Source organism: Belonocnema kinseyi, chromosome 2 (assembly GCF_010883055.1).
Source record: "Belonocnema kinseyi isolate 2016_QV_RU_SX_M_011 chromosome 2, B_treatae_v1, whole genome shotgun sequence".
In the NCBI taxonomy this organism is placed as follows: Eukaryota; Metazoa; Arthropoda; class Insecta; order Hymenoptera; family Cynipidae; genus Belonocnema; species Belonocnema kinseyi.
In genome coordinates this window covers 41,587,169-41,611,948 of record NC_046658.1, presented here as the reverse complement: position 1 = coordinate 41,611,948, position 24,780 = coordinate 41,587,169, and the positions used below count along the sequence as shown (strand labels likewise).

Below are 24,780 nucleotides of genomic sequence, written 5' to 3'. Positions count from 1 at the left end.
ATAAATACATACGTATTTTATTAATGATAATATTATAATTATGTTATATTATGATAGTCTTATTTATATCTTGATCCGCATTTGAAACAAATTAAAGAAATTTGCGATTTTAATGATATTTGAATCAAATATATTTTTTTAATATAAAAGTTCATTTTTTAATTGAAAAACCTGCTATTGTATTTAAGGTTTGGAGTTCATCTCGTTAGGATAAAAACTCAATTATTTTGTTGAAAAATTAATTATTTTGTTGAGAATGTAAATATTTTGTAAAAAAAAGTCCTCTTTTCTATCAAAAGTTCAACTACTTTGTTAAAAAAATTTATTTTTTATTTGAAGGTTCATATCTTTCGTTTAAAATTGAACTATTCTGATGAAAATATGTTTCATGTGTTTTTGAAAATACGTTTTTGAAACTGACAATTAATCTATACCATTTTTGGTTAAAAATTGACCTTTTTCAGTAAAAAATTTAACTATTTGGTTAAAAAATTTATCTTTTTTAGTTAAAAGTTCAACTTTTTGGTCGAAACATCATGTATTTTGTTGAAAATTCGTCTTTCTTTATAGAAATTAAATTGTTTTAAGGAAAATTTATAATTTTTGGTTAAGAATTAAATTTTCGGTTGTAATATCAACTGTAAATACTTGTTGGTTGCTTAGTCTATTATTTTGTTGTAAATGTAACTATATTGTTAAAAATTAAAATCCTAATTTTTGGGTTGAAAATTCGATTACTCACTTAAAGTTGAACTACTTAGTAAAAAAATTAAATTTTTTCTGTATAAGGATTCATAATTATAGTTGAAAATTCAAATATTTGCCTTTAAATTAACTTTTTTGTTAAAAATTTTACTGTTTTGTTAAAAATGCAGCTTTTGGGCGTTAAAAGTCCACAGTTTAATAGAAAGATAAACTATTTGGTCGACAATTGAAATTTTGGTTGAACAATCATATTTTTGGGTTACAAATTCAGCTTTTTTGTAGATAATACTCTTTTTGTCTTTAAAATTAAACCATTTCGTTGAAAATTCATGTATTTTGTTAGAAATTGACCTTGTTTGGTAGAAATTAAATTTTTTTCGTTGAAAATTTATCATTTTCGGTTAAAAATGCAATTGTTGAACTACTTTGTAAAAAAATACGTTTATTAAAATTATTTTTCTTTATCTGAAAATGTAACTATTCTAGGCTTAATTAAAAATTAATCGTGCATATTGGTTAAGTTGGAAAATCGTTTTTTTGTATAGAATTTTTTTGTAGGTTCGAAATAGAAAGCCTTGAATTGTTAAAATTATAATCTTCTTGGTCGAAAATTCACCTTTTCCCATGAAAATTTAACAATTTTTTTGAAAATTCGTTTTTGTTTCTTGTTAAAATCAATTTTTATCACAGTTTTTATTTGAAAATTGAACTATTCCATTTTTGGTTGAATCTTTATCCTGTGCATTGTATTAGTTAAAACACCAATTATTTGATAGAAAATTAATTAATTTGGTTAAAAAGTAAACTTTTTGGTTGAAAATTCATATATTTTGTTCATTAGATTTTTTCCTAAAATTAAAAAAAAAAACTACAAAATAAAAAAATGGGTTAAAATCGCTCTAATTTTTTTTTAATTTTAAAAATCTTTTCAAGTATTCACTTAAGATTGATTTTTCGAAATAAAAAATTATTTTTAATTTTCTTAGCATTCACATCAATTTTTGTTATTCTTTTAAAGCCTTTTACAATTCTCAGAAAGCTTAATTTTTTTCAAAATCTGCAAAAATCTACATCGTGTTTCAAATTATTTGAAATAATTTCAAGTTTTAAATTAATTTTGACTCTTTTTTTTTAAATTAAAAATGTAGCGTTCAAAGTTAAAGTTAGCTCAATGTAATTTTAACAATTCAAGGCCTTCTATTTCGAACCTATAAACAAAACTTCTATACAAAAAAACGATTTTCCACCTTAACCAAATATACACGATTAATTTTTAATCAATCCTAGAATAGTTACATTTTCAGATAAAGAAAAATAATTTTTAACAAAAAAAATGAATTTTCAACAAAGTTGTTAAATTGTCAACCAATAAGATGAATTTTCGAGCAAGAAAATTAATGATCTACAAAAAAGACAAATTTTAAACAAAATACATGAATTTTCAACGAAATGATTTAATTTTAAAGTAAAAAAGACGAATTATCTACAAAAAGTTGAACTTTTTAATCGTAAAATATGAGTTATTAATCAAAGAGTTCAATTTTTAACCAAATAATTAAATTTCCAACCATAATTATAAAATCTTGTTAAAAAAAAAACGTATTTTTTACAAAGTAGTTCAACTCTTAGAGAAATAATCGACTTTTAAACTCAAGTAGATGTACAGTTAATATTTCAACCAAACAATTGCATTTTTAACCGAAAATGATAAATTTTCAAACAAAAAGATTAAATTTCTACCAAAAAAGGTCAATTTCCAACTAAATATATGAACTTTCAACGAAATTATTTAATTTTAAAGTCAAAAAGAGTATTATCTACAAAAAAGCTGAATTTGTAACCCAAAAATATGATTTTTAAACCAAAATTTTAATTGTCTAACAAATAGTTTATCTTTCTATTAAATTGTTGACTTTTAACGCCCAAAGGCTGCATTTTTAACAAAACAGTAAAATTTTTAACAAAAAAGTTAATTTAAAGGCAAACAGTTGAATTTTCAACTATAATTATGAATCCCTATTCAGAAAAAAATTAATTATTTTTTCTAAGTAGTTTAACTTTAAGTGAGTAATCGAATTTTCCACCCAAAAATTAGGAATTTAATTTTTAACAAAGTAGTTGAACTTTTGATAGAAAAGAGGACTTTTTTTACAAAATATTTACATTTTCAACAAAATAATTAATTTTTCAACAAAATAATTGTGTTCTTATCCTAACGAGATGAACTCAAAACCTTAAATACAACAGTTGGTTTTTCAATTAAAAAATGAACTTTTATATAAAAAAAATATATTTTATTCAAATATCATTAAAATCGCAAATTTCTTTAATTTCTTTCAAATGCGGATCAAGATATGAATAAGACTATTATAATATAACATAATTATAATATTATCATTAATAAAATACGTATGTATTTATATATATATAATAGTATTAAAATGTTTATCATTTATATTTTATATTTGTAATAACGTACCCTCAAAATATGCGCATATAAAGAGGCGCGCGAAGTATTCAAATCATGAAAATCGCCCATTTTTGAATTTCTTTGAAATGCACATCAAAATAGAAAAAGAAGACTTTTATAATATGATATAATATAGTATAATTATAATATTGACATTAATAATATAGAGAATAGTATTAATATAATATTCTACACCTGAAAAACATAACCTCCAAATTGAAGCATCGAAACCTGGAAACATTCAAATAACAATTTCATGATTTTATTTCTAAGCGGATCGAGATATAAATAGAACCGCCAGTTTTCCGACCGGCAGTCGTGCACCTTCGTGTTTTTAAATTCAGAAGAGGAGAAATGGGTTGCGCGCGCAACCCAGTCATTTATATCGTCTCCTACTATATTCACACGGACATAGATTGGTATAGTGTGATAATATTGGGGAAATAAAAGTAATTAATAGTTTTGAAGTTAAAAAAATAGACAATAGTAATAGTAATGAAATAAAAAAATTGAATTAAAAAGAAAAACAGTATTATAAACCCATACGCCCAAAAAACACACAAAAAAGGAAAATTGGAACAATTTAAAGTATGCAGCGTGAACCCACAAGATTGATAGAAGAAGTTATTGAATAAAAGGGAATAGTAATAAAAGTTCGTACTGTAAATAAATTAATAAACCGCTGTGTAACTCACGCAATAGGAAAAAATGTAAAAAAGAAAAAACTGTAGGTATGTGATTATGTGAAGTAAACAATATACGAATTTTGACGCCAAAGGGAAATGCTCCTATAGCTATAATCATTACTTTGATATCGTAAGGTACTTAATTACATACATAATTAATATATTAATAGAAACGTTTTAAGTTCAGAAATTTTATAACAAGAATTCATTTAGAAAAATGTATCATGAGTTGAGTATTACCGTTTTAGTAACGACGCCTTATGTATTAGGAAATTATTTTTTTTATATTTATAACTTTTATTTTGTTTGATAATGATTGGATTGGTCAAGAAGAACACTTAGCCAATATAGTTAATATGGTACAGAATAATGTTTTTTCGACTATATTATCTTGTAAATATTTATAAAATACGAAGGTATCGTAAGAAATGAATAATTATATCGATTACTTTATTGAAAACTGATATTAAAAATCAATTAAATAAGAGTATTACTTGCGGAGTAATACTTATAAATTCTTGTATGTAAATTACCGATACCTGTGAAAGATCACCTGATGATAAAATAAAAAAAATTTTGATAATATTATGATAAAATTCCTGATGAAAAGTATCTGTAGTAGGAAAATGAATTTTTCAATTAACTAGAAACAGCAATGAACGATAACTTTTACAGAATATTAAAAAAGATTACAATGATATTTATATTAATAGTGGATATCGTTTAAAAAAATATTCCTAATTTAACTTTGAAGATTTTACGAATAAATAAGTATTTTAAATGTTTCAAACATAAGAGACGATCCTTAAATAACTCATTAAACATGATTGTTTATACTGATACAAGTATGCACCTGTAAATCCTAATATTATATCGAATCGCACTGCCTAACCACTTCAAGAAGTCAACAAGCACTATTCGCATACCGAAGTGCGAAGCTGTAGTAAATTTTGGTATAGTATCTTGATTTGGATCGGAAGTGTCTCTCTCTTCTCGCTCGACCAATCCGCAGTCAGCTGCCCGATTGGCCGAGCTAGAAGAGAGAGACACTTCCGTTCCAAATAAAGACACTATACCAAAATTTACTACAGCTTCGCGCTTCGACATGCTAGTAGTGCTTGTAGGGACCCTGTAGTGAGGGACGTAGCAAACAGGCAGCCGACTGTGGATTGGTCGAGCAAGAAGAGAGAGGTACTTCTATTCCAACAGCAGATACTGTACAGTTATAGAAATTTGTTATAGTTTCTAACTTCGGTGCCTTCGGTATGATTAGTGTTTGTCGTGTTTGTTGCCGTTTGAATACATCGCGCCTACTACCGCTAACTCCAACTTCCGTTTCAACTCCTTCCACCACATCGCCTTTGGCGTGTCCCTCACTACAGGGTCCCTACTGTGAACTCGCTGATAATAATCAATTCTGGGAATACGAGTAATATGAGTTTTTTATGGAGTGAGAACGCGTCCTCGGGTTGCGGATAGAGGGTCCCTGTACCAAGGGTTTCTGCTGAATATGGTTACAAAAATAAATAGGCAGTCGCGGACAATTGTCCAGGAGTGGTCCCGAAGGAATTAAGCCCCAGGCGGAGGTGTGAAAACCGTGCCGAAATTGAATGGCACCTGGGTAAGGTATCTAGAACGGTTACTCTGGGTTACCGGGCGATATCTCAGAGTACGCAGCCTTATCCTTGCATTCGGGGCTCTAAAAGAACAGACCAACCCTTTCCCCTAGCTTCTCGTAGGAACAACAATGACAACACCAAACATAGTTGTAGTAAGTGCAGTTTAAAAGAACAGAACACGCAGGGCTCCCGACAATGGGTCGGCCAACAATGCCGACCACTCTAGACCTGGGGGAGCCAATGAAAATGGATTCAATGCGATAGATCGGCGGAATCTCCGGACGTTTAGGTGAACGGAGCGACTGAATCATGATTTGCTAGCGTGCTTCGGTGCGAGTGTGGCCCCTGAACGGGGTTACGTGGTACGGCTGCATGCTCTGTGGTGCGAGAAACACCCGGAGCTATCGCACTTTTCGCAGCAACGTCTACGAAACCATGCCGAACTACTCCGAAAAAGGGGCTATGTAAGCGGAACGCCTACTCTACCACAGCTAGAACAAGCTGGCAACAGAGAAAGAGAGGCGAAACTAAGACCAACCGCAAGCAGGCATCCAATAGAGGAAGAACGATGCTTTATAACCTGGAGAAACATCAACACCAAGGTTTCTCTCAAGCCTAAAGATCTGGCTGAAATAGATGACGAGCTTCGTGGACATTTTTCCGAAGAATCCGAACTCTGGGCTATCAATTATTGTGTGTATAATGCAAGCGAGAGCTTTGGCCGATTCGTACCGTAAAACAAAACCAACGGTTGATCATACAACCAAAAGACGAATGCATCAACTTGCCATAAAGATAGGCTGGGCAAGACAGTACGCGTCCCGCATTCAGTGTGTGATTGACTGCATCACATCTGGCAGGAAGTTTACCGCCAAGGTTCGAAAGTTCGCGCGCGAACTCCGAACCCGTTATCACACACTTAACAAGTCAAAGCTGCTGACCATCAGGCAGCATATTGTTGAGAGAATACGGATACTATTTGCCGCTAAGAGAATTCTAAAGCGGAGGGAGAGGTGGGTCAGAGAAAATCAACAGTTTCTCTCTGACCCGTCTCGACTCTTCCAAGATCCTCCAGTTATTGTCGACCACCCCCCCGAACCAGAGGAGGTCGAAGTATTTTGGAGAGAAGTCTACGAAATGCAGCATAGACTGAACGAAGACTCAGATAATATAAATAGCTTCAAAGATCTGTGTGATGCCCTCATAACACCTGATGAAGAATGCCCATCCATCACTACCGAGGAGGTGAAAAAAGTATTAAGAGGGATGAAGAACTATTCCGAACCGGGACCAGATTGTGTTAAAATCTTCTGGTGGAAGAAGTTTCCTTCAACCCATCAGCATTTGGCCCGTATTTGCACCTCATATTTAAAGTCGAAAGAGCCGATTCCAGAGTGGTTGGTCGAAGGGCACACAATACTCCTGCCGAAAATAGGCAACTTAGTTGATCCGAAGAATTACAGGCCAATCACTTGTCTGAACACACTGTACAAGATATTCACAGCTATCCTAAATGATAGGATTGTTCGGGCAATTGTACCTGTGTGGCAAGAAATGTATGAACAACGAGGCTCAAAGAAAGGCGTAGTGGGAGTTGCGGGAGAACCTGCTCATCGATAGATGTATCTGCAAAAATGCAGCATTCTACCAGCGTGACCTATTGATGGCCTGGATTGATTATCGGAAAGCTTTCGATTCGACCACCCATAGACTTGTCATCTGTCTTTTGGAAAGCTCAAAGGTTCATCCGCAAATCGTTAGGTGCATAGAGAGATTGGTGCCGCTTTGGAAAACCAGATTTACTATCTTATCTGGAAAAAATCGTGTGACAACTAACAAGGTCACCTTTCGGAGAGGTGTCTTTCAGGGTGACACCATGAGCCCACTCCTCTTTTGCCTTACATTATTGCCATTATCTATAGTATTTCGCCATTTCGACGGCTACTTGTGCGGCAAGCCTGCAGATCGAAAGTACATGGTCACTCATGTATTTTACATGGACGATCTTAGGATCTATGCTAAAAACAAAGAGCTACTACATCTAGTTCTAGGGCTTGTCAAACGATATACTAAGGAAATTGGAATGGAATTTGGGTGAGGTAAATGCGCCAAGGTTTATTTCAAGCGAGGAAAACTTAATGGCATCCCTGAAGATCCTGAGCTCGCTGATAAAAGCGCTATACGACCCCTTTGCGCTGGAGAGACTTATACATAACTGGGCGTGCCGCAGAGCCGTATTCAGGATGTGACATCTATAAAGGATACTCTCTGAAGCAGATATAAACGTCTCATCCGGCAGATTTGGTCTTCCGAACTATCGGCGAGGAACAAAGTATCTGCAAAGAACATGCTTGCCGTCCCAGTAGTACTCTATTCATTTGGAGTAGTTCGATGGAGGAAGAGCGAGCTCAGATCCCTTGATATCGGTACAAGAAAGGTTATGCACCTGAACAAAAGCATGCATGTTAAGTCTTCTGTTCCGGGACTGTACATCTCACGCCGTCAAGGTGGTCGAGGAATATTGAGTCTTGAATGTCTTCACAACAGGATTATTCTGGGTGCAGCACATAGAGTCGCAAATGGAAGAGACCCTCTTCTTAAAATGGTCAGGAATCACGAAGAAGTGGGCAAAGGAGCGTTTCTGTACAAAGCAGCAGAGGAGGATGCTGAAACACCCGTACTCAACTTCAGTATTAGGGGTGAGCAAAATGCATCAAATCTTATCTATCTCGAGTAGTCACTCTTGAAAGCCCGAATCAAGAAAGCACAAGAGAAAAACTTTCGTGTACAGCTCCTCGATAAGCGGATGCACGGTATCTTTCACAGAAATGTGGAGAATCAGTCAATGTCGTGTGAGCTGACGTTTCTTTTCCTTTAATCGCCCGGATTGAAGTCTGGCACGGAGGGTTTCATTTTTGCATATCAAGATATTCCCGATGATAGCTGCAGGGCGTGCCATGCACACCCAAAGCATATATCACACATACTATCTAGTTGCCCTACTCATGCGGGAACGACCTACATCCAAAGGCACAATGCGGCACTAAGAGTGCTTTATTACTATGTCTGTCACTCTTACGGCATTAACCTTCATATCGCTTCTCTAAATGGTCCTAGGGAAATCGAGTCAATTGTCGAGAATGGGAAGTGCCGCATATACTGGAACTTTATATTCTTGACAATTGTTTCTGTTGCATACTCGAGGCCTGGCATGGTTCTTCTTGACTTCGAGAAGCGAACCATGTTCGTTATCGAATTTTCGGCACCAGCTAACAAAAACATCATAGCCAAGGAGAATGAAAAGAAAGAGAGGTATAGAGATCTTATAAGGTTCTAATCGTCCTTATCATCGGCGCGCTTGGAGGTGCCAAGCTTTCACTCGTTGATAGCCTGAAAAGCATCCCTGCGTGTCAACAGTAGGCACGAAACTTTTGACGGATCGTCGTATTGATTCCGTTAAAGACTACAACCACCTATCTCACGGTCGTGAGACGTGGTTGTGGCTGAAATTTTACCGCGATTTCGCTGGGAGCGGGTGCAATTTTTCAGATTAGCGCCCGCTCCCGGCGAAATCCTGCGTTTGTCCTCATGACAAATTTTTAATATATATATATGATTCACAGCGGCATTCTTGTGTCACTTGTCACACTTTTCCTATCCCGAGATCAAGTAAAACATGTCAATAAACAATTGCACAAAGTAAAACACATAAAGCTAACACGTCAAGCTATTTAGACACTGAAACGCGAACTCTGTAAGTGGTATAGAACTTCGGGAAATGTGAATTGAAGTTTGTCTTGAGTTTGACGCCACGCTAGTTCTATGCGCACAGTTAGCTATCTGCGTGAGTGGGGGTCATACCTGATGCTCTGCAGATTTACTTTTTGCGCGTGTGCTGACCAGTGTTGGGTAACTTCTTCTATAAAAAGTAATTCGTTACCGTTACAGTTACTTTTTCAAATACGTAACTAATTACAGTGCCAGACACTAGTAAATTACTACTTAAATTACATTAAAAGTTACTTTTCATATCCACTCTCACCTACTTTTTCAGTGAGGAAAGATTGAAATAAAATTATTTTTTTAAAACTATAAAATGAAAAATACGCAATGTGTTCCGCTAAAGTTAGGCTTAAGTCAATTTCTTTGAAAAGTAAAGAAGTTACTGAAAAAGTTACAAGTAACTTAACTTTTAAAGTAACTTCGTTACTTTTAACCAGGTAGTACCCAACACTCGTGCTGACGGATCCGGAGTTAGCAGGCGACTCTCGGACTCTGGCAGTAAATTTTTTGCCAGATATTTCGTAGTTAATCACTAATAGAATGAGGGATGCATACTGCATACACAATAAAATCCTCGCTGTTCTCGTTTTAGTTTCAACTGGTTTTTGCTCACATCGTTCTTAACTAATATCGGGACAAAAAGTCCTGACACTTGGGAAAAATTAGCTCTATCTCACAAGTAACCCTACCCAACTGTCACTCCACGATTTCAATGAAACTTGGTAGAGTGGTAAACCATTGAAAAATATTGAACACGTGTTTTTTTATATCTGCCCTAACTGCTTTTTAGGGGTAGAAACCACCTCTGTCAAACTACTAACAGGCTAACTCATCTAGCCCAAGGAATAGCGAGTTGAATCGTATATTTTTCTTAAAATAATTTAATTTTACTTCATAAAATTACTCATGTAATTATCTACCCCTAACCAACCTTATACATTTAAAAACATATCCCCAACGACCTAACCCCTATAAACTACCTCTACCAAACCATAAGCAGGCTAACCCACCTAACCCTCGGAAGAACGAATTTAATAGTTAATTTTTCATAAAATGATTGAATTTCACATCACTAACAGGGGAACCACCTACCCACCTACCCCCTTACTCAGTAAAACGCTAGAAAACACCCCTAAAATTCAGTTAGGGCAGATATAAAAGAACACAGGTCTAATATTTTTCAATGTTCTATCACTCTGCTAAGTTTAATTGAAATCGGTGAGAGACAGTTGGGTAGGGTTACTTTTAGTGACAAAAAATCGCACTGTGTTCGCGTCAAAAATTTTGGTTGTAAGAGCAACAAATCTGGAGAAAATCACTGATAACGAAGCCTAGTTCTTGAAAATCAACTTTCAGCCTTTCCCAAAGTCGCAAAACTGTGAAGAAAAAATGGAAAAAATTCAAGTGGATTACTTGTCTATTTGTGAATGGAGTCCAACTTTCAACATTTCAAAATATTAAAAATGTTGGTCACCGGAGTTGTCAATGCAAGAGAACATTAACTTCTGCTTGAACGGAGATATCAAGACGAATAAAGATTAAAAAGAAAGAGTTTAGTATACTGATAAAGATCGGACCAATAAAAAGTCGATAAAATTGTAAATTTACCTGTAAATTGTTTTCGTATAATTTGGACCCTAATGAGCTCTGCTAAAGTCTCGCGAGGGAATAGTACCCGGTAATAAGCGTTGAATTCAGAACAATTAAGAATTCTTATTCCTATGAATACGCGATTTTTGCTCCGTCTAAAAATCACCCTAAGGGAACAGAAAAAGTGCAAATCCTATTCCTCTCAATAGAATTAGTAAAATTTACCGGAAGCATTTATTTAACCTATGTTTGCAATATTAAATCTTTTTAGAACTTATAAATTCGAGAAAATATTCAAATTTATATTTATTTATATTTTAATAATTTGATTAAACGTTTTAAAAAATTCATTACAGATATCTATTCAAATGTGTGAATTAAAATAATTTTAATTCTAGAGCGGCAGACTTGAATTGATTATAATTAAAATTTTAAAACTTATATTGCACACGAAGGAATAAAACAATTTATTATACGTATTTTGTGAACTGATTAGAAGTAATTAAATAAACTCAAAATATGAACACTTTTGCCAAATGTATGTTACTATGTGCTGTTCGCTATGGAAAAAGAATTGAATTAGTTTCTGAGATATCCTATTCATATAATAACATTTTAGATAGATAAAAAACTCGCGCATACAAAAGAATAGAATAATCTTCATTTTTATGCAGAAGTCTAAAAAATTTTTTTTTTCTATTCAACGCGTATTACCGGATAGTTCAGAATACAAGGTGACGGGTGTCCATTGCCAGGCTGTTCCCAATGACGAATACTTGGAAAAAGGGTTGTGCTTCTGCATGGTTCCCTGCAGAGTATAGGTCAGACTTCAGAGTCGTTGTCCATGACTAGACCTAGTCATATGGTTACAATTTCATTTTTAGGGAACCGTACAGAAGCAGATGCCTTTTTTTCAAGTTTTCGCCGTTAGGAGCGGCCTGGAAATGGAAACCCGGCACCCTTTTTTTTCTGTACTACTATTCCCGCACGAGACTTTAGCATAGCTCCTTAAGGCTCAAATTATGCGAACTCAATTTACAGAAAAATATACAATTTTATCAACTTTTAATTGGTCCGAGTTTTATCAGTATACTAAACTCTTTCTTTCAAGTTTTGGATTGTCCCGATATCTCCATTCAAGCCGGAGTTAATGTTCTCTTGCATTAACAACTCCAGTGACCACAATTTTTGAAATTTTGAAGTTTTAAAATCTCGGCTCCATTTTAAAATAGACAAGTAATACACTTGAATTTTTTCCACTTTTTTCTGAAAATTTTTGGACTTTAGAAACAGCTGAAATTTGACTTTTAAAATCTAGACTTCGTTATCAGTGACGCTGTCAAATGCTGTCGTGCTTTTGCTGTCTGCCCCTCAATTGGCAGTACAGAGTTCGGACTCTTCGGAAAAATCTCTACGTGGTGCGTCATCCAGTTAAACCAGATCATTGAGCTTGCGAGAAATCTGGATGTTGATGTTTCTCATACACGGAGAGAAGTTAGGTAAAACCGTCATGCTAGTGGTGAGAGAGTTGCTGCACTTCGGTTTGGCGTCTGCTCCAGATTCGGGGCACTGGTTACCCCAAACTTGGAATCCGTGACAAAAAGCCCAAACGACAAAACGCCTGCTGCCGATTTGTTCTAGCTGCGGTAGAGGAAGCGCTTTGCGTATATAACCCTTTTTACGGAGGTCCTCAGCACGGTTTTGCAAGCAGTTGTGAAAAGTGCAAGAGCTCTGGATGTTTCTCGCTCCACAGAGCGTGCAGCCACGCTATGTAATCCTCTCGCTCAGAGGTAACACTGGTGACGTAGGGCTCTAAAAGATCGTTTCTCAGTCGATCCGTCCACTCAAAAATATTGAGGTGTTGTCGTTTTATGAATTGACAACTAGGTTTGGTGTTAGCGTTGCTGTTCCCTTGATATCAATTTGCTTTCAGCACGGGTGCCTACGCCTTTGCTTGGGGACAATCTATCCGCAACCCGAGGACGCGTCCGGTAGCCTGGTCAAAGACTTCCCGCCTCGCCTCATGAAGAAATCAGACAGTCCCGGACATATGTATATTCCTTAAAAAATATTGAATATGTAAAAAATTTTTATTTATATGCGGAAGCATAAAAACCATTAAAATCTCTTGCATTTGCAACCTTTTTCAATTGAGGTTTGATACTCATTGAATTAGTATTTAAGAGCATTATACTATGATGTGCACTATGCCGTAAAGTCATATACAAAATACGTGTTTCTTTTAATAACTTGAACTGCGATATTGTGTTTTATGAAAAACATAAGTCTTCGTAATTTTGTATTCATCAGACTTTTGAAGATTACGTTTTCCACTAATGATAGATATAATTAAGACTAATTAAAATCAGTTAAAATAGAATTTCATAAAAATCAATTTAAGCCAGTTTAAAACGATACTTGCGAGTAACTTGCTTTTATAACGACTTCCGGTTACATTTATTACGCTCGGCTGTTTATTACAATGATTGTAAATAGTCATCATCACTATACTTTTCTTCTCTCATACCAATAGGATATCCCGGAATATGCCATTTATGTCCCAGTTTATCGCAAAGATATTCCAGAGATTACCCGTCGGCGGAAATTGGGATGTACCATAAACATCCCTGGAATAACCCGGGACATAAATGGAAAAAAATTGGATAATGCAGGATATCCCATTACAGTGATGGTTCTTACTTCTCTTAAAAATAAAAATCAGTCGTTTTACCTACGAGAAACGGTAATCGTAACTAAATTTTGTAACTTATTCCAAAAGAAATACAACAATATGAACGAAAGAAAAACGTGTGATGTATTATGCTCACGTCCCTTTAGGGGCCATTTACAAAATACGTCATCTTTTAGGAACTTTAAACATCCCCGCCCCCCTGCTAGATGCTTTTCCCGCTGTACTTAACATGCAGAGTTACACTTTGACAGCTCCCCCACCCCCCTCCCTGAACGTATCACGTATTTTATAAATGACCCCTTATAAGGATATGCAGGAGCTTATGTACAAAATATGAAATGTTTTGAAATCTCTGTATCAACCCGGTTAGATATTTCTAAACCTATTTTTCTGTTTATTCTATTACAATATTTACCTAATGTCATATATTAATGTTTCCATTCATAATTAATACATAAAACAGCGGTCCAGCCTCAAAAGTTCGAGCAGGTACAATCAATATAAAATCTGTTGACACTGGTATGCAAGAAAGAGATGTGATCGAAAGAATAAATCATCCTGATTATAAATTGCCATCAAGATATAACGATATAGCTTTGTTGAAACTTAATAAGCCTTTGGAACTCAATGCAAACGTTCGACCTGCTTGCTTAGAGATTGCACCACAACCACCTGGAAAATCTGCAATAGCTACTGGCTTTGGTAAAACTTCATACGGTAAGTTCTGCTCTTTCATGTAGGGTACTACAGTATTTGAACATGTTAACATTGTCTAGAATGTTCCGGAATATTATAGATTATTATAAAAGTCTGAAATATTCTAAAAATGCATACACATTTTAGAATATACTGGAATGCTCTCAAGTATTCTAAAATTTTCCGAAATTTGGTATATTATTGTGCCATTCTAGAATGTGAAACATAGAATTTTCTTGAATTATACAGACTATTCTGAAATAGAACGACCATAAATATCCGTGTGGAAAAATGTTCTGTCGTTGTCCTGGCTCAGACCAGACCGCCAAATTTCCAGCACTGTGACGCCGAGCAGACGGTGAAGCCTGGGCCTGCCCAAAAGTAAAACGTTTTTTCTAGCTAGCCCCAGGCCATACTGTCTGGACAGCCACTAGGTATGGGCTGGTCATACGCTAGTTACGGGTTGGTCAACCGCGAAATAATTGGTAGGCTGACAGTTTGTGACACGTGATCGACAAAAACTAGCAGTTTGTTAGAGAGGTCAGTTTCAATTCGTAACGGGTACTGCAAGTTGTAACGTCATCAGACAAAGAATCACTATTCACTATAAGCATCTTTAGTTAAAAAATTTCCATAACAGACACTATGTAACTTTTTCGAAATAAGTAAAAAAAATGTACTGATCGAACTTATATTTCGTTTCCAAGCCTGGGTCAGAGCAGACTGCCAAGATGTTAAGACAAAAGTCGTACTTTGATAGTGTAAATTTCTTATCTTCTATCATTTTAAACATCCCGTAAATTTTTCGAAATATGTCCAAATAAAATATGCTGATTAAACTTAGAATTTGTATGTTCTTCGCTCGCTGTTCCGCGCCAGTTCTGGGACAGGCCAGACCTATCAGACCGAACTTACAATTGTTGACATTGGTTAGCTGATCAGCGAAACAACTGGACCAGACCAGACTGTCAAGGTCTAAGAAAAAAGTCTGACCTTGATAGTGCGAATTTCTTATTTTCTATCATTTTAAACACCCTGTGACTATCTCGAAAAATGTCCAACCACAAATTTGCTCAACGATCTAAAAATTTCATTTTCTCTTGGCTCGCGGATCAGCGCCAGTGCTGGGACAGACTAGAGCTTCCAGACTCGATGGTCCAGATAAGGTCAGACCTGGGCCGGATGGGCATCAGACCTGGGCCAGACTAGCGTCAGACCTAGGCCAGATAAGATTTTCCAGACCAGTGAGTCTAGATAAATCACACCTGGGCTACACATATAACCAGACTGCCAGGACTTTTTTCAATACGTTTACTCACTGTAAGATTTTTATCATGTACTTTTGATAACAGATATGTCAAAAGTCCTACTTTTAACAACAAAATTTTTGTAATAAATCTTTAATATCAAAATTTTTTAATGTAGCTAAACGTTTTAAAATTCAGTATTAAAAATCAAATGATTCCGTAAGTTCCTATATGAATTTCATTCATAACCTACAAAATAATCAAAACACTAAAAACTGTTCTCGACATGAATTGTTTGTATTCAGCGTCCGGTACATAGAACTTATTAGTCATTCTTTGAGCATGGCTATCAGTCTGTAGCCCAAAATCCTGCTGTCTTGACAGATGCTGTGACGATATCAACTGCCCCGAAACGGGATATGATTCGTTTTCAGATTTGTTGTGGTAACGAAGCCAGCGAAGGCGCGCTGCCTTGCAGGTGGGCGTGAGGGTGTGTCAGGGACAGTTGTCGGTGTTAAAATAAATTTTTTTCAAGGCTATGAATGTAATGCGACCTTGCAGAGTCAAATAATCTTTAAATTTGGATTCAGCGATCCTGAAATTATATAACCGCTTTGCTTTTTGGGTGTTTCCGTGAATGTTCCAACTTTCATCACTTTTTTGAGGTTAGGAACGAAATGCGACCTGACCGAGTAAAAGCAACCCTAGATTCGGATTCAGCGACCCAAAAACCGTATAGAAATATTTATTTTGCCTGGTGGACAAGACCTTTTTCTTCCGTGTGCCTGTGTTATGAGAATCTAGGGGAAAACCATCATGCAGAGACTGTTTTTTCTCATTCCGAGCAACGTGAAGTGTTTTCTACAAACTGTCAGTCACCTTTCAAGTTAATTTTGTGGGTCGTTCATTGGGTGAACTAGATGTTGATCAGCAGGTAAGTTATGATAATAATTACCTAACTTTTAATTTGCTCCCATTTGTCAGTGAGTATTAGTGTCTTGAAATAAAAATTGTACTTGGCGTAGTATAATTTCCAAATCTTAGGTATGTCAAAACCGACATGGAATTCAAACCACCTAATCCGGGATGTTAAAACTAAGTCGAGACCGTCTGCATCGAAATTGATGCCTGGGCGTTCAAAGAGATTTCCTCGAGATTTTCTGCATTCAACGAAGTGGAGTTAGCTGGTGATTGAAGTGAAAATATCTAATTGTACATGTAGACGGTCATGACTTTTTGTATACATCCCGGCTTTATTTTAAATGTCGACTGCCATTGCTAACCTAAGATTTGAAAGTTTCATTAGTAAATTATAATTTTATTCTAAGTGACTAGAACGCACTGTTAAATAAAAGAAAGTTAAAAATTAGGTCAATATTATTCTAATTAATTTCCTTGTTAACAATTATTTTGTCTAATATTGCAAAATGATTAGTTGAAATGATTGACAGGTGCCCAGATAGCACAAGAGTTTGCAGCAAGCTTGCCTAAATCTTCGCATGCAAGTTTTGGAATATTACATCGCAAGGTTCAGGCAAGCTTCCCGCAAATAAAAAAATTTTCATCATGTGGCAATATTGCAAAGTAAGATAGAGGAAACGTTGCCTGTCAATCATGAACTTGATCCATTGCGCATTAGTTGTGCATGGCACCTAAGGCTGCGCAGTATTTTTTAAATGTTCTCCCAGAATGCCACCTTACGTGTCTAGTGAAACGTATGATGTATGCTACTAAAAAAAGCAATTTGTAATAAAACTTGCCTACGAAGCTTCTTCCAGTGTTCCCTCAATACTGCCGGCAAGCTTGCAGAAAGATTCCCATGGGAAGGGTCCCTCCAGTTTGCCTCGCAATATTGCCATATGGCGGACATTGTCCCATTTGTGGGAAGCTTGCCTGAACCTTGCGATGCAAGCTTCCGAAATTTGCATTGCAAGATTTAGGAAAGTTTGCTGCAAACTCTTGTGCTATTTGGGTGTTCAGGTGGCTGAAAGCGCGGTTCAGCACTCCACAACTCTCAGCATGAGCCAAAATTTCGTCTCAAAATGATACATTCTCCTAGATGCCCAGATGTGTAAATATGTTTAATGGAATAAATTTTAGACTCAAAATTCTCTGAAGTATTCATTGGGAGACTAATGACATTTGAGCTGCAACAAAGTTTACACCAGCGTTTTTCTGTGTGACGGAGGATCTTAAAATCTTAAGATGATTTCACCCAAAGATACCCAGACAACAATTGATGCGCAGGATGCGCGCACTAGGGAGGAATGTCTGGGGATTATTCCGCACGACGTGCATGCCGATCAGCACTCAGATGAGCTATTCATGGAGGTGCATATGCGACGTACGCCATGCGAGGCACGCGCGTGCGCCTACAAAACAAACACTCGGTGCGCGTGGGCAGACTATCCTAAAATTATTTATTTATATTAAAGGAGAAAAATAAAAAGGTTGAATTAAATAAATGTATCGGAATTTATTTACAAAATAGCACGCCTATAGCGGGGATGGTGGAAAAAAGCCCACAATCGCGATCGACTGTCCTCAAATTTTCATGCCTTTCCAGATGATAGCGCTACTCGCAGAAACTCTAGGAACTACGAGCACATATGATGTAAATTTGGTACCGGTATAAATATAACCTATCAATGCCGTTGTGCAATTGCAAACTGTTTGTGTTTAGAGGAAAAAAATTGTTGCGCAAAGTGTCAGTGCTAAAAACCTATATAATAAGTGTTACAATAATGTCGCATTGTTTTTGTAAGGGCTGTGATTCGGCTAGTAGGGCACAAAAAGAGAGAAGTATTAGATGCAAAATACTCAATATCTATACTTGCGTTCTATTGTTTTTATATTCCTCCTCTTGTTTTAATGGCAATATTCATATAATTGTATAAATTATAAAAATATTATTACTGCGTAAGGGACACTAACTGACAATTGACATAACCAAACTTAACGTATAAACACACTCGATACTCCAAAGCATACGACAATTTTTAATTTTATATTTTCACTGAAGGGAAGCTTTAATCTGGGAAGGTATAAAACTCCGAGGACAGGCGATCGCGAGCTGGCGCCAGTCGAAATACATGGCGTGCGGTCTCCTTGTACTACTTCGTGATTCTCACAATACTAGAACCGGCACACATCGGCGCATCGCCATGTTGCAAAAGACACTGGGCTAGCCAGCAGTTAGCCGGCTAGTTTCGCACAGTCCCATGTGCGCAGAAAATGGCGGCGTAAAGCAAAAGTGAAAGAGAGGGGCAGATCTATTTATCTCTTTCACTCTTATTATTACAAAGAATATAGATTCTCTATCTCTTTCACATCTATGATATTCTGCTTTGTGATTCTGTTGCGCTACACCTACAGGGTGGCACCCTTATTAAAAAGGCAATTTATAGCTTTTATAATAATTAAATCATAATTTTGGTTAATTTATAAATTAAGCGTATCGTGCCCCCACTGGATACTCATGTTGCGCGCATGTACGCGCCGCAAAATTTTGTCACAGGGTGATTATAAACGTGCTCGAATTGTGCCACACCTTGTGCACACACTTCAGTTAAAATCACAAAATGTGGGCGAACATGGTAAATTTTGGCATGCATGTCATGCGCGCATCGACGTGCGCGTGATATGCGCGCACGAATTGTTATCTGGGTAACCCTTGAAAGAAATCCATAATTCGATTTTTTTTATAATAAATCATCAAAATTAGCGATTGTGGCAACCCCAGGTATAAATAGATGCCAAAAGGGGGTCTGGATTTTTAAATAATATTCCGAGGTTCTGAGAGGAAATAGTGCATCTAGTTGCTATGTGGGTGTTATAGACTGTAGCTTATTGGTACGTGGATGTATACAAGGATCTCTTTTATCGGTATCGCGGTTCACTTTCTCAGGTATGTATAAAAAATTACGACTTCAGGTGAGGTAAACATGGGGTGTAATTTTCACCCCCCCCCCACCGGGTAACAAGCGTTGAATTCAGAAAAATGTAGAATTTGTATTCCTATGAATACGCGATTTTTCCGCCGTCTAAAAATCCCCCAACGGGAACAGAAAAAGTGCAAATCCTATTCCTCTGAATCGACTTAGTAAAATTTAACGAAAGAATTTATTTAACCTATTTTTCATTATTAAATCTTTTTATAACTTATAAATTCGACAAATATTCAAATTTATAATTATTTATATTTTGATAATTTATTTAAACGTCTTAAAAAATGCAACAAAGAAATCTATGCAAATGAATGAATTTAAATAATTTTGACTCTAGAGAGGCAGCGTTGAATTGATGAGAATTAAAATTTCAGAATTTACATTCTGCATGAAGGAATTAAAACAACTTATTACACATATTTCGTGAACTTATTAGAAGGAATTAAATATATTGAAAACACGTTCTCTTTGGGAGAATAGAACACTGTGTGGCGGTCGCTATGGAAATAGAAGTGAATAAGTTTAGGAGGTATCTTATTCTTATTGTTGCATTTTAGGCAGATTGAAAAATCGCGCATTTAAAATAATAAAATAATCTTCAATTTCGCGATGAAATCTGAAAATATTAATTTTTCTCTATTCTACGCTTATTACCGGGCAGGCTAAACAAAATTTTATAAGTACAATCGACGCTCTTTACCTTACCGTGAATGGGACCATAGGGGAGTAATTTCCCTGGAAACGATGTTCCCCCACTCTCGAGTCTGATCACGATACGTGGTGCTTGGGGCGAATTATTTGGCTCACTACGTGCGTTGCCACGCGGTCGTGGTTGGGGAAGAGCTCGACCGAGAATGAGGGGAATCGGCGATGTAAATAGCGGCAACGTAAGTAGTGTCGACTGTAATAACATACGTTGTGACAAATTTATTTTCAAATTATCCAGTCGCGGAAAGATTTTTCGTATCCAATTATCAGAAAACAACTTTTTTAATACATTTTTTTTTATTTATAGAAGACGAACTCTTTAAATTATAAAACCAAGCTAATGAAAGTATGTACTTTATTTTGCAATAACTGAATAAGCAATTCCGGACCGAGGTACAGAAATTAATGTAATATACATTTGATATAATAGTGTGGAACGTAATGAAGAAAAGTTTGAATTTTGAAAAAAATCGAGGGCGAAGCACGAGATACGTGATGAGAATGTGTTCGTTAAAGCCGAAGGGGCTTTAACAAAAGATAAGTCGCAATCACCAAATTATAGTTTTGTCGATGTTTTGACCTTTAATTAAAAAAATTTTGTGCACAAATGTGGAGAAGTACAAAGACCGAGCATGCAGCGTGAAGTAAATACATTATCAAGGATGAAACGCAAGAACCAAAAGTTGCTCACCTTAGACGTGCTGCAAATTGAAAGCGATAAGAACGTGCCCGCCCAGTGGGCAGATTGTTTTTTCGTCTAAGAGTTCGATCAATTGTTAATTTTTTTTCAGGTTTTTTATTATTTTTCAAGAATGAAAAAATTGTCGCACTATAGACTGCAAGTTTTCAAGTAATTTTGCCGCGAAGATTCAAGTCTTGATTTAAATAAGTAATTCATAATGATAACATTAAGAATTACGAAAAATACTAAAATTATAATAAAATAACAATTATTAGAGTAAAGTTTAGCAAAATTTAGTAATATTTTACAATTTCCAAAATAATGAAATATCTCCTTTGATCTGAACTCTTGAAATGTAAGCTAATGCATTTAGGTTTCCTATACATTTTTGATAAATAATACATTTTGGATTGCATCGGAAACGAATGAATTTAAAATTCCATAATGTAGTTGATGACAAGAATATTCCTTTCACTTTTACTGTTTCAATGCGAATAATTTATTATTCATTTTAAAAATATTTTCTTTAATAGAATCCAAAACATGCATAAGGGAATTTCTTAGGAAAAAGATGGATGAAAAGAAATTGGAGGACACCTTTTACTTTACTGTTATTACTTATAGGAGTACAAGTATAAATCGTGGATATTATTGGATATTCTTTTCATTGCAATCTAACATATATTTATTTGTAAACAATATCATCTGTTTGGGGCGCCAACCAAGGGGACGCAGTCGGGATTTCCCGGCTGCGCTTTTGTGTCAGTTCGCCACTGTCCATATTTCTTATGTACACTCGAGTCGCGGTATTGCGAATATTCAGCGCATATCCGGCCTCAATAGTGAGAACACATGAGGTGACCCCACTCCTGGGACTATTTTCTATGTTCAAATCGGTGTAGATGATGCGTGGGTGTATCTGTGTGCGCACATGTCAACTGTTTACCTTCTGAAAGGTTGTAGTGACGATTTGAATCGTTACTGTTAAAATTATTAAAATGAATAGAGCGAAAGAAACGTAGAAAGACATAAAAATATAAAATGTTCCACCGTATGTATCGAATGTATTTGATTATGAATTAAAATTGAAATTACAGTGAATAGTACATTTGAAGATATCATCAATTGTAGAAATGAGTAGTGGGGGATAAGGGGTTATAGTGTAGTTCTCACAGTCGGGGGAAAAACGTACTCAGTAGCCGGAGTTTGCAGTACTGAATTTCACAGTACCACGACTAGAGTGTAGCACTATCCTGTATCCTTTATATAAAAGTATTATACATCTATTTATGATAATAATAATCGTACACTTTTAACCTGAATTTACTTGAAATTTACTTAATACACGTAACGGAATAGTAAAGGAAACTTAGCAAATAACGTAAATATGTAGTTATGAGCTAAGCCTGTTCAGTCAGTTTGAAGCAAATGCAAGTCAAAATTTTACAATTTAAACTCTGCACTCTTACGCCCGTAGCTTTCAACGCAGCTAAAGGGATTTTCTCTTCCCGATTTAGGTATAATATAACAGTTACAGAACTGTTATTTGCTATAGTATCATTCTTTTAGAACTGTTACAGGTTTGTTACAGAAAGAATCCAACAGTGTTCTTTATTTGTTTTCTGTGATAACATTTTCCGTAAATGGCTAGTAATATGTTTCTCATTTGTTCTAGAACATGTTACTTTCGGTTCTGTAGCCGTTGCAGGACTGGTTTCTAATCGTGCTTACTATAATATATATACATGTATAAATTGATAATAATTATGTTACAGAAAATGCCGAGGGTAGCGATGATTTAATGAAAGTACAGCTTGACTATGTGTCACAAGAAAATTGCACTAACAGCTTTAAATCTGACATCGGTAGTAAGCAAATGCCAGTAGGGATAACATTAACCATGCTCTGTGCCGGTATTATGGAAGGAGGAAAAGACACATGCCAGGTAATTGATTTTTGATACGCTATTTGATAAAATGGCTTTTATATCCTTATTCTGTGCAAATCTTTATTTAATTTCTTTACCTAGCTCATTCTATGAATTTGATAGGAAGAAAGAATGAAGGAATATTAAAGAATAAATGTTTTAAAAAGCTTAGAAGTTGATAGCATCCAAATTATAATAACTGTTTGAGGTACACTCAGAGAAAAGATTGAGTTGATTTAACAAAAAAGTTTGTTCAACCTACTTTGTTTGTTAATGTTGGTTAATGTAACAATATAATTTCTTTTATTGAACTAAATATTTCCATTAACCATATTAAACATACCGAAACAGATTACGTCAGCCCACGCTGGTGGTCATTTTGCGTGCCGAAAAGTGTCCAAAAGGGCGTGCATAGTGTCATCAATTTAATAAAAAATTAGTTCTATTTATTTTTTATAATGAGTTCAAATTTATTACAAAACTGGGGCCAGTAACAATATCCAAAACATTTAAAATGTTAGTACAACCTTTAGTTTTCAGGGTGCAGTTTAGTTCACCGGTGCAGGTAATCTGTTTTGATTCACTATTTCGTTTGCCCTAGGTGGCTTAGCAAATCTGTTCCCAGTAATAAGCGGTAAATTCAGAAGAATCAAGAATTGTCGATTTGAATTGATTAAGATGAAATTTTCAAAACTTATATTCCACATGAAGGAATTAAAACAATTTATTACACATATTTTGTGAATTTATTAGAAGGGATTAAATAATCTCAAAATACGAACAATTTTGGGGAATACAAGACATCTCTGTAAGGTGTATCTGTCGGTACAATTACAAGGAATTAAATATATTGAAAACACGTTCTTTTTTGGGGAATAGGAACCTATGCGGCTGCTGCTATAGAAATAGATTAGTTTGGGGAGATATCCTATTATTATATTAACATTTTAGATAGATGGAAAAATTGCGTATTCAAAATAATAGAATAATCTTCACTTTTACGTTGAAATCTGAAAATATTAATTTTTCTCTATGTAATGCTTATTATCGGGTTTTAACACTTTACACTTTGATTTGACTTTAAACTCACGGCTTAATATCGTTGAAATAATAAAACTGATTTTATAGGGAAAAAGCTTTTTTGGCATAAAAAACCTAGCTTATTGGCATACACAACAGGAACTACGCATAGAAGATTTATTGAATAAATTTGATCGGGAAAAAAACGAACCGGACGCGTTGTTGTCACATACACACGAATACACACACCACACACATATACATATCTCGACGCGTTGGTTTATAATTTTTGTTTGGTTTTCTTATTGCTCGATGAGCGTAAGAAAGATTTGGCGACGAGGCCATGGTTTGCGCCTAGGAATATGATAGACTTCGTTGAAGTCGAGAACGGACGCAAGAGAGCTCCACCGTACCGTGGTTTGGTCGTACATACGACACTTATCGAACGATCTGAACCCGATGAACGATGATGACGACTGACCAGTGATCCCAGATCTGAAACGAGACGTAGTCCAATACTATGACACGTCTATGTCCGTGTGAATATGGTAGGAGACGATATAAATGCCTGGGTTGCGCGCGCAACCCATTTCTCCTCTTCTGAATTTGATATCTCGAAGGTGCACGATTGCCGGTCGGAACACTTCGGCGGTTCTATTTATATCTGTATCTGCTTTGAAATAAAATGAAGAGATTGGGATTTTAATATTTTCAGATTTCGATGCTGGGCTGGCGATTCTCATGATCTGAATACTTCGCGCGCCTCTTTAATGCGTGTATTTTGAGGTTACGTTACTTCACGTATAAAATATAAATTATATAAATATTAATACTATTATACATATATAATTAATTATATTATTATAATTATGTTATATTATAATAGTCTTATTTGAATCTTGATCCGCATTTGAAATAAATTAAAGAAATTGGTGATTTTGGAATTCATCTCGTTTGGATAGAAGCTCAATTATTTGATTGAAAAATTAATTATTTTGTTAAAAATTT

The 24,780-nt window shown here is 35.3% G+C and overlaps 1 protein-coding gene across 1 annotated transcript in view; it reads left to right on the top strand.

The window, feature by feature from the left end:
* LOC117167396 (serine protease snake-like) overlaps positions 1-24,780 on the top strand; it is a 43,231-nt gene that overhangs the window by 13,553 nt on the left and 4,898 nt on the right. The window contains exons 4-5 of the mRNA XM_033352290.1: positions 14,009-14,262; positions 22,601-22,770. Of these exons, the coding sequence (XP_033208181.1) occupies positions 14,009-14,262; positions 22,601-22,770 (424 nt within the window). The remainder of the gene's footprint in view (positions 1-14,008; positions 14,263-22,600; positions 22,771-24,780) is intronic.